The sequence below is a fragment of the Mesitornis unicolor genome, unplaced genomic scaffold (genome assembly GCF_000695765.1).
Source record: "Mesitornis unicolor isolate BGI_N332 unplaced genomic scaffold, ASM69576v1 scaffold23370, whole genome shotgun sequence".
Taxonomy (NCBI): domain Eukaryota; kingdom Metazoa; phylum Chordata; class Aves; order Mesitornithiformes; family Mesitornithidae; genus Mesitornis; species Mesitornis unicolor.
Genome location: NW_010159256.1, coordinates 42,956 through 53,124, shown reverse-complemented (window position 1 = coordinate 53,124; position 10,169 = coordinate 42,956). Strand labels below are relative to the sequence as shown.

At 49.2% G+C, this 10,169-nt stretch overlaps 1 protein-coding gene across 1 annotated transcript; it reads left to right on the top strand.

Moving 5' to 3' along the window:
• The first annotated feature begins 200 nt into the window (after positions 1-200).
• Positions 201-9,813, top strand: SLC17A9 (solute carrier family 17 (vesicular nucleotide transporter), member 9). Its single transcript, XM_010186119.1, has 12 exons — positions 201-395; positions 1,908-2,047; positions 2,691-2,790; positions 3,321-3,451; positions 4,218-4,314; positions 5,196-5,292; positions 7,300-7,387; positions 7,675-7,709; positions 8,240-8,355; positions 8,812-8,867; positions 9,216-9,245; positions 9,355-9,813. Exons 1-12 carry the CDS (start codon positions 223-225, stop codon positions 9,516-9,518), a joined length of 1,227 nt encoding a protein of 408 aa, XP_010184421.1. The 5' UTR covers positions 201-222; the 3' UTR covers positions 9,519-9,813.
• The last annotated feature ends 356 nt before the right edge of the window (positions 9,814-10,169 follow it).

The window sequence follows — 10,169 nt, the reverse complement described above, 5'->3', positions numbered from 1 at the left end:
TATAATATTTGGGATGAAAATTAGCAGCACTCATGAATGTCACCAGACGCGATTCGCTGTGTGTCAGAAGCACCGTGCCACAGTGGGGATTGCACTGACCTTTGTTTTACCAAGACAGCTCGTTTCAGCTTCCAGGCAGACCAGTCTGACCCGTGAGTCCATCACATCTTTCCCCATCTTCCTCTCCACCCCTGCAGGCCCGAGGCCCGTGTCTGGACGGTGATGCTGCTGCTGGGGACCTGCCTGCTGTACTGCGCCCGCGTCACCGTGCCCATCTGCGCCGTGGCCCTCAGCACCCACTTCGACTGGGACAAGAAGCAGTCCGGGATCGTGCTCAGCAGCTTCTTCTGGGGCTACTGCTTGACGCAGATCATCGGAGGACATATCAGTGATCAGTACTGGGCGTTATTCTCGTGTTTTCCTCTGCTTGGGGTTTTTAAATGTTACTTTGCTTGGTTTTGAGCTCCCAGGTCAAGTCTCGACAGTGCCTGTGCCGAGTTTCACCCTGGGATGGGGTTGGGAGGGTGATGCGTGTTTGTGGGGAGAAGTTTTATGGGGCACTACAGGTTGCTCTGAAAGCAGTTCAGATCCCTCCATCAAGGTCTGTAGCTCAGATTTAGAAAGGACATGGGTGTTTTTGGCTGTCCAATTCGGTTCCTGGGTCTTGATGTTGCTGCTGTGCTTGTGGGGCAGCTTGCATGGGAGGGCTTTGCACAGGCAAACCCCTCATCAGACACCGAGGGTACCTACACCAAGTGCCTACACCATCCTTACTACCCTGATACCCAGTACTCCCACAGAGAGATCCACAGCCACGGTCACGGACACTTAGACCAACACAGGGTTGGGTTTTTTCACTTGGGAACAGCGAAGAGCGCTTTTATACCAGCCTAATTTTTCTGATGGACGTTGGTTTTAGCACTGGCTCAGTAACTGGAGTAAAAAAAGCAAACCCACAAGGTCACACGTTAAGCTGATGAAAGAAATGGTGGGTGTAAAGCAGACTTTATTTTAGAGAAGTGGGAAATGCTGGTGCTTGTGCATGGTTCGTAGCTGCTGCTCATTGGGAGTGTTATTTGTCCATTAAGAAACAGCTTAAGCCCAGTGGTGCTGCACAGCCCTTTGGAAGGGTTTACAGCTGCAGTCACGAACCACGGGAAGAAAATATTTCCTTTTTGCAAGGAATACGGCTTTTAAAAAAATTATTATTCCATTTGAGCAGCATAGTTTATCTTTGTTTTCAGTTCAGTACCTCTGTTTTTTCCACGCTATATTCACATGCAGTCTTCTCACAAGCAAGCCCCCATCACAGTTTCCATCATGTTTGGGAAAACCCATTTTATCATATCCATTAAAAAACAACTTGTAAGGAAAGATCTGGGTAATTACCTGCTCAAGCTCCTTTCCCCAGCCACCCTATTCTCAGTGAGAAGGGCTTTCCTATCCAATCTTTTGTGATGCCTGGAAGGAGCACATTATCCCTGCAGTGCACTACGCTATTTAATTATGTTTCCTTAATAGTTTGCAAGCAAACGCCTGCAAAAAAAATCCCAAATATTAACAGGCAGAGCTGATGCTAAAGATCAGATGGAAGAGAAAAAAAAGAGGTGGTTAAGAAAAGCAGAATGGTGACGGCAGCTTGGGCTTCCCCTCCGTCACTGACTTGAGTGCATCAGTGGGGTGGTGTCTGGGGCTGGTGTGTGCTGGTGTCTCTGGGGCTGGTGTGTGCTGGAGGTCAGAGCTGCTGGTCCTACCCCCAGAAGGGCTAAAGACACTCGTAAGAGGAGAAGAACAGGTCTGACTGAAAGTTTGCTCTTCAAAACTGGCTGAACTGGGGAGGACACTTGAGTCGTGGCCGGGGGGCTTTGCCCTCTGCTCATTTTTGATGGGGTGTATTCTGTTTTCAGAATAGGAGGTGAGAAAGTCCTCCTGCTCTCAGCATCGGCCTGGGGCTTCCTCACGGTCGTCACCCCCCTGCTCACCCACCTCACGTCTGCCCACCTGGTTTTTATGACCTCCTCCAGGTTCCTCATGGGGCTGCTGCAAGGTGAGCTCCCGTCTGTCTGACCAGGGGCTTTCTTGCATGGGGCTTGTGTGCAGTCAATTCAGATGCAAGTCATGAGCTTTGCAGTGCACGAACCCTTCTCCTGCCTGTTCGGGCAATCCTCTGCCTCCAAACTGCCTCTGCTTCCACAACTTCATGGGAAAAAAAAGTGACATTTCTAGAGAAAGTCACTGACAAGTCGTTCCCCTGTAGAAATCCCTGCCAGACAACGGCTGCTGGCTTCTGAAATCACCAGTGCTCCTGTTTGATTTCCTGCATTTTAAAACTCATTCAAAGCACTTGGGGAAATTTGGTCCTTGCCAAAACTTTTGGATAGTTTGGGCTGATTTTCCTTCCCTCTTGCTGAGCTGCAGCACTGGGGGGGCATTGGGATAACTGCATTGACACTGATGGATTTACGGTAGCAGCAGTGACGATGAAATGGGATTACAGAGAAGGCACAAACAAACCTTTCATATGGCAATGGATTCACTTATTTCACTTTATATCCCTGTTTCGAATTCACCGAAGGTTTTGTTGCTTTGTCTCAGTGTTAAACTCCTGCTGGATCTGTTAAATTTGCTTTGGGTTTGCTCCTGAGGGCACAGGAGCCTGACTGCTCCCTCCTTGCTCCCGTTGCTCACAGGGGTGTATTTCCCATCCCTGGCCAGCCTGCTGTCCCAGAGGGTCCGGGAGAGTGAGCGAGCCTTCACCTACAGCACGGTGGGGACCGGCTCACAGTTTGGGTAAGTTCAAAAGGCTTTGAGCAGTGAGTGACAGCCTCTGAACATCGTACATGATGAAATGCCACTAAATAGTTGGAGGCAAAACTCCCAGCCTGAAGTACTGGTGGATTCCTAGGTCCTTGAGGATCCCGGCTGCAGCTGAGGAAGCCTCAGGCAGTTGCTGTCGTGTGTGTCAAGGATTTATGTATTTTTTCTTCCTTTCTTTTCAAGCTGGGCTTTGAGGAGTGTTTGCAATGTTTAATTACTGTGGGAAACAGCCTGATGCAATCGGGAGAGCAAAGGTCAGCCCAAGACTGGTCACCTGTCATCCGAGAGATGGGGATAATACAACTTCTCCATCCTTGCTAATCTCCATGAGAATTTCTTTTCTAAATAGAAGAGTGACTTAGAAGCCAAATAGAAATATTATTGCATTTGATCACTGCATTTGATTTAACTGCAATTAGCGACCCACAGCGTCCACCCCAGGGAGGCATCTGTGGTCCGAAGGCTCCAGCCAGACCTGTAAATCGCTGTGGTTTCCCCTGCAGGACGCTGGTGATCGGCGGTGCAGGATCTCTCCTCCTGGACTGGTACGGCTGGGAGAGCGTCTTCTACTTCTCCGGTTTGCTCACTTTGCTCTGGGTTTACTGCACCTGCAAGTACCTCCTGAGTGAGAAAGGTAAGGGCAGCTGCCTGCAACCTGGGGCTGCGGGACTCGAGTGGGGCCTCGCCGATATTTTCTGCACATCCCCTGTGTTTCCACAATCTCATGTGGTTTTACACAAAGGCTTTTGTTCAGATATCTGCTATCACACACATCACCCAAGATCACCCAGAAACAAGGTTTTGAGCTCTTGTGGTGCTGGTTTCCAGTTTAAGTCCCACGCTGGATTATATTGGTGTCAGAGCCTGATCTGACTCCTCAGCACTCTTAAGCACCAGTGAAAACACCAAACAGAGCATGATCTTCAAAGTGGATTAAGCTAAAGCAGGGCAAGATATTTATTCCAAACTAAGAGCATCTACACATAAAGCTTTTAAAAACCAGTTAATCCAGAATATCTCTTTCCAAATAACTGTATGGGAGTAATTCCACACATGGGCAAACCATTACACCTGGCTACAGCATTGTTAGGGTGAGTGTGGTATGGAGGTGCTCAGCCCGTCCAGAGCTTGGTGTGTGCCAGGTGCTGCATGAAACCCAAACCTGGTCCCTGCCCAAGGGATTTCTGTTTAATTATAAGAAGAGCTATAACGAATGGGTGAATTGTCTGGATGGGGAAGTGTGTAGACGCAGTGGAAGCATTTTGGTCAATGTAACAAGGTGTTTGCATGAGCATCCAGCGCTGGTATTGCCAAAAAAAGAGTTAAGGTACTTGTATAGCAGTCTCCCAGGTGCACAGAAAATGACTCATCAGAGGTTCCCTTTGCTTTCTTCCCTGCAGAGCTCATCATCCCCATGGATTATTTAATGAGAGGCCTCTCGCTGTCCAAGCAGACCAAAGTTCCCTGGAAGCAGCTGTTTAGGAAGGCCCCGATATGGTAGGTGGCTGCAGTGGGCTCGAGCGTTGACACCCCCTTTCCGGAGGCTTTGTCTCCTCCCTGTGCTTCTCTCTTCTGCCTCTGTGTATTTTGTCCACTTATTTATATATTTGGGAAACATGACCAGGTTTTCTAATCCTTTCTGTATAAATGAAGAACTAAAAAGGTAAGCTTGACAAAAGGTTTCTGTGCCATCCGGAGGAATGTCAGCTTTGAATGCTTTTGGCAAATCTTTCTCCTTCGCAGGCAGTTCCCTCTATGTGCTGTGTGCTGCTGATATTCCCCACCAGTCTTTTTAAAATGCTGCTTGTAATGGGCTCCTAAAAAGTGTGGCTTAGGGGCACTGGGTGGCACAGGCTGTGTTCTCATTGCTGGCGAAACATCTTTGTAATAGCCATTTTTAATTTGGGATGCTGCATTTGAAGCTCATCCAAGGATGTTCCCAGGTGCTGTTTAAAGGCGAGGAGGAGGGCAATGGGGTTGCAGGGCAGCAAGCCCATTCCTGCCTTGAATAACCATGGAGCAGCTGCTGATAACAGAACCCTAGAAAAACCCAAACAACACCTCTTGGAGCAGGACAGCTCTTGCAGGCACAAAGGGACCGGTGGGAAAGCGCTTGCACAATTGCCGCTGCAATTAACCTCGCCCGAACCCGGGGCTGACGTCAGGCTGTGTGGTGAGGGCAGCGAAGGAGCGAGCGATGCCGCGAGTGACAGCCAAAAGGAGCGGTTATCTATGAGAAAATCTCAGGAAGCAATCGCAGCGCTCTGAGGGATTTATTTATAGACCAGGAACTGAAATACTGGGTTGCTCGAGTGCCCGTTTCCCACCCAGTGTGACCTGTCACTCCTGATTATTGCCTCCCTGCTGTGTATTTTCAGGGCTGTCATCATCGCTCAGCTCTCCACGGCCAGCACATTTTTCACTCTCCTCTCCTGGCTGCCAACTTTCTTTAAGGAAACTTTCCCCGAGTCAAAGGTAAGGTGGCTCCGAGATGCAGGCGTTGCCGGTCCCCATGCAAGTGAGGTGGTGCTGGGAACCTGCTGAAATGGGCTGGTGAGGGAGGAAGGTGATGGTGTAGGGGGATGGCTCTTGGTGAGAGCAGGCGGGGAGGCAGGAGGAGCTGGGAGGCTTCCCTGTGGAGTGAGGAGCCCTCACCCCCCTGCACATGCATTTGGAGAGGCACAGGAGCATCCTCTCCCCAGGTAGGCAGTGGTTGGTGTCTGGTTGCTTGTTTAGGGCGGCTGAAGAGAGGCAGAGCTGGGGCACCCTCCAGGCAGGGAAGAGAGGGTTATATTCACCATAATATAGGATATATTCTAAATATATTCATAATGTATTCTAAAAAGATGGCTTTGCTTCTGAGGGAAGTATGGCTTTCAAATGGCACAGAGCTCGTGACATTATGCTGTTGCAAACGACCACCGTTCATTCCTGGCTTTTTAGCTGTACTGACATTGTATAGCTCAGACTTGCCTGCAAAGATGATAATTACCATTAATAACATGTACTTCAAAAATACTATAAAAGCTTTCCTCTCCTCAGCACTAATGACATTCCCATTTTTCAGAAACCTAGGCAATACTCATCTGGGCTGAGAGCTGGTGTTTTGATCTGTTCTCAGCAACTCAGATAATCTTTTCCACAATGGCTCCGTTAGGTTCTTATAATTTCCAGAGCTGCTTACAAATGCCTTTCCATATTACACATGTAAGGCGCTTTATGGCACACATGATAGTTATATTAAAATCATGTATTAAACCAGCAAACATATTGTTGTGACAAGATCTGTGCACCTCGAGTAATATGCTTGTGCAGCAGTAATTTACCATCTGTTAAGCATTATATCATGGTGCCCTTATGTAAGATGTTTCCTGCATCTGATAATCGCTTCATACATTTTAATAAAGCGGGGCTTGAGGATGCTTGATCTCCAAGGACGGATGATAATCCTTAATGTGGGAAACCCATGTCACCTGCTGGTCAAAATCCCTTTCTGCAGGCGCGCTGCCTTCACCGCTGCCTGCAGCCCAACTGGATGGAGGTGATGGAGGGATTTGGTCAGGGCGATGGGCTGTAGGGATGAGACACGGGTGGCTTTGGTGTGTTGGGATTGACCTGCTGAGCTGCTCAAGCTGGTGTTAACAGGCACCAGAGGTATTACGCCACATGCCCTGTAGGGTAACATTTTCAAAAGTGACCAAGAACCAGAGTTTTAAAGGCGCTAAAAGATGCAGATGAACCCTGGTACGATTTCCAGGAGCAGCTGAAATGGGATTATTCAAAGCCAAGGTTATTCAGCCTGCCCGAGCATCCCAAAGCCAGGCGAGGAAGGGAGGGATGGATGCCTCCACGGGGTGATGGGTGAAGGGGAGGATACAGGGACGATGGATGGATGGGTGGGTGGATGAATGGAGGGATGCATGGATGGATGTTCAGCGTAGGTTCAGCCAGCTGAGATGAAGCCCAGCCCAGCCCGCACTGATTTCAGCTCCTCATGGGATGTAGGCATCAAAATGCCTCTGAGCAGCTGTAATCCAAATGACCAGTAATCATCTGTGATTACAACTGTAGCAAGCTCACTTAATTGAAAATAGACCAAAGTATGTTGCTACCCATAATGTCACCTAATCCTGGCATTAGAAAATCCAGCTATGTTGCCTCAGCTTCGCAGTAACGCTGCTAATGAGGTTGCAGCTGATGCTGGAAATTTTGCCAACGGCTTTGCTGGCGACCCACAGGGCAGATCGAGCTCTGCCGCTTGCTTTCCAGGGCTCCCTGGCTCTCTGCCACCTCACCTTGCTGAACAGTACATTTTGCCACGTTTAATGCTTCTTTCCCAGCAAAGTAGGTAGGGATCCTGCAAGAAGTCCTGGTCACTTCATTTTTTTTTCCTTTCTACAGATATCACAGACTATCAAATAAAATGTTTGAAAACAAACTCAGCTGTGACAGCAAACCTCTCTGGATTTTTCTCCCTTTCAGGGCTGGGTGTTTAACGTGGTCCCCTGGCTGGTTGCAATTCCCACAAGCTTGTTCAGTGGATTTCTGTCTGATCATTTAATCAACCAAGGTAAGAGCTCTTTCGGCTTTTCCTTAGCTCTTTTGTTATGTGATGTGGAAAGAGGACCTGGATGGGAGGAGGTGGGCTTGTTGGTTGGGAGAAGAAGACCCAGCAAATAGACAATGTGAGGTTTGATACGAAAGCAGAATAAATACTCCTGGGTCCAAATCCCACCTGTGTGTTTGAGGCTCCCTTTGATCCCAGCCATCTGAGATCCACTCACCCTGTGGTCTCCTGGCTGGAGAACAAGGAGACCTGGTGAGCTGTGTCTAATTGCACCTCTCCTTCTCTTCCAGGCTACAAAACCATCACCATTCGTAAGTTCATGCAGGTAAGAGAGCTGAAGCCACAGGGGTGACAGCTGAGCTATCTGCTGACCTCTGCTTGCATGGCAAATTAGACCTCTTGTGGTGCTGGGTTGGTGGTTATAGATGGAAAGAGGAAAGGTTTTGTAGCTTTGCAGATAGACCAGTGGTCAGAGCATATGGGAAATGAAATCAGAGGAAAACCCTGACTGGACCAATGTTAAGCACAGAGATCTGTGAGTGCTCTGGAGAGGTTTTCTTTCCCAGGGAAAGGCCAGCTGTACCATGTCACTCCAAATGACCCCTCAGATACTGGGAAATAGCAATATAAGGATGAGCAGAAATAGAAATGCCAAGTGCATCCTCTCTGCTCTGCAGCATTGCATCCCTCCAGACAGACCTGACTGAGAAGGGCAGGACAACGGCTTAAAAACCAACCTGAGCAGCACTGGTGCATATGAGCTCTTGCCATTGTAAAAGGGAACAGTCTGTGAAAGGAGTTGCTTTCTTCCTTACAGAAAACGTGCTGTGGTATTCAGTTTTCCCTTTCTTCCAGGTCATTGGCTCTGGCGTCTCAAGCATTTTTGCCTTGTGCCTGGGCCAGACGTCGAGTTTTTGCAAAGCGATCGTGTTTGCCTCCGCCTCTGTTGGACTGCAGACCTTTAACCACAGGTAACGAGGGTGGTAACAGCAGGAGCTGTGGCCCTTAGTCCCATGCTTGGCATTTCGGGATCTCAGAGGAGGCTGCCTCTGTCGCAACTGTCAGAGCAAGAACGGGTGCATTCCTGAGCTGAGCATCGTGTGTTGGTCTCGGTGAGGACCAATGATCCAGCAAGGCTCTAGCATGGGGAAAGGCTTGGTGTCCTGGAAGCCGTGGTGGAGCAAGCAGGTATCAAGGAGATGGAGCAGGCGGGGAATTGCATTTTGGCCCCTCTGAACGCTAAGTTGAGCCCCTTTCTCTTGTACTTCTTCACTATATACCTCTCTCCTCTTCTCTCCCAACAGTGCCATTTATTCTCTAGGATCCCTTTTTCTTGTTATTGACAAAGTAAACTCTGTGTAAATGATGATAAAGCAGTTGCACTCCATTAAAACACCCATTTTCCCCTCTCTGTTTCTTCTCACTAGTGGCATTTCAGTAAACGTACAAGATCTGGCTCCCTCGTGTGCTGGCTTACTGTTCGGTAAGGATTAAGTTTTGCTGGAGAGGAGGTGTGTATGAGGGGGCGCATAGTTGTCAGCATTAGGGTGTGAGCAGAAATAACTCTGTGCAATGTCTAGTCCATATGTGTAGCCTCAGTGTCCTTCTGTGGTAGACCTGCCATTGCTGGAGGCAGGTAACTGCACAAACACACCTTTCTGTGTCCCAAATGCTTACCTGCACCACAGAGTGGGGATGGGGACGTGTCAGTAGTCCCAGCCATCAGCACAGCATTTGGCTGTGCATACGGACCAGGGGTTGTGTGGGAGCCCGCGTGAAGCTGCTCACGTCTGTAGGTTTCTAATATACCATTTATTTCTTTTCTTTACAGGTGTTGGGAACACTGGTGGAGCTCTCCTAGGTAAGGTACTCCCCTGCAGCTCATCCTTTCCTGGGGAGTCCTCTCCTTGCATCTGGGCAGGACCCAGCCTCAGGGCCTTTGCATTTCTCTCTTTTCTCTCCTGTCCCAGGTGTCGTTTGCGTGTACTTGGCTGGCTACCTGATTGAAACCACCGGCTCCTGGATTTCTGTTTTCAACCTGGTGGCTGCTGTTAACAGCATTGGTCTCTGTGCATTCCTCATGTTTGGAGAGGCGCAGAGGGTGGACACAGACTCAGCGTATATGGACCTCTAGGGATGAGTCCAGCAAGCAGCCAAAGTGCAGGAGAGTGTCACGTCTATGTGTCATTGTTGCACAAGTGCCAAAGAATTAATTTTTTTAGGTGTTTAACAGGAGAAAAATATACTGAGACCAAGAACATAATGGGTCTGGATGGAACCCATGGGAGAAAAGTAATTTAGAGTCCATTTTTTGCTCAGGGCATAGCTGATGGCCTGCAGAGCCGTCCAGCTCAACAGCTCCAGTGAGGATACGGCCTGTGGGACCAGTTTGCCCCAGTTTGTGTCTAGTGGACAAATATCCATGCGGCCACAGCAGGGAGGATGGCCAGCTCTCAGGCTGCCATGCCACACGTGTCCTCTAAACTGTCCAAATGAATGTACCTCTGACCTTCACCCTCCCTCGCGTGCCTTCATTTTGCGGCCTGCTCGGCAGTTATGAGCCAGGTGTACAGGGGAGCGGGTTGTGAGATTAATTCCCCCTTTGGGGAAGTCTTCTGGCTGGATGTCCCCTGTGCACCCAGAGGTTGCATCAACACCGCTTTCACTGCACTTGAGCTGAGCCGGGAGGCTACAGGGCCGATGGCTCAAACCCGCTGATGCCATCTTTGCTCAAGGGCAGAGCTCAAGGGCTCCCTCCTCTCCCTGCATCACTTCACTCCAGCCC

Coding starts and splice junctions, on each gene's coding strand:
- SLC17A9 (XM_010186119.1), top strand. CDS start 223: ATGCTGCTGCTGGGGACCTGCCTGCTGTACTGCGCCCGCGTCACCGTG. Junction 7,710..8,239: donor CCATTCGTAAGTTCATGCAG/GTAAGAGAGCTG, acceptor CCTTTCTTCCAG/GTCATTGGCTCTGGCGTCTC. Junction 8,868..9,215: donor GTGTGCTGGCTTACTGTTCG/GTAAGGATTAAG, acceptor TTTTCTTTACAG/GTGTTGGGAACACTGGTGGA.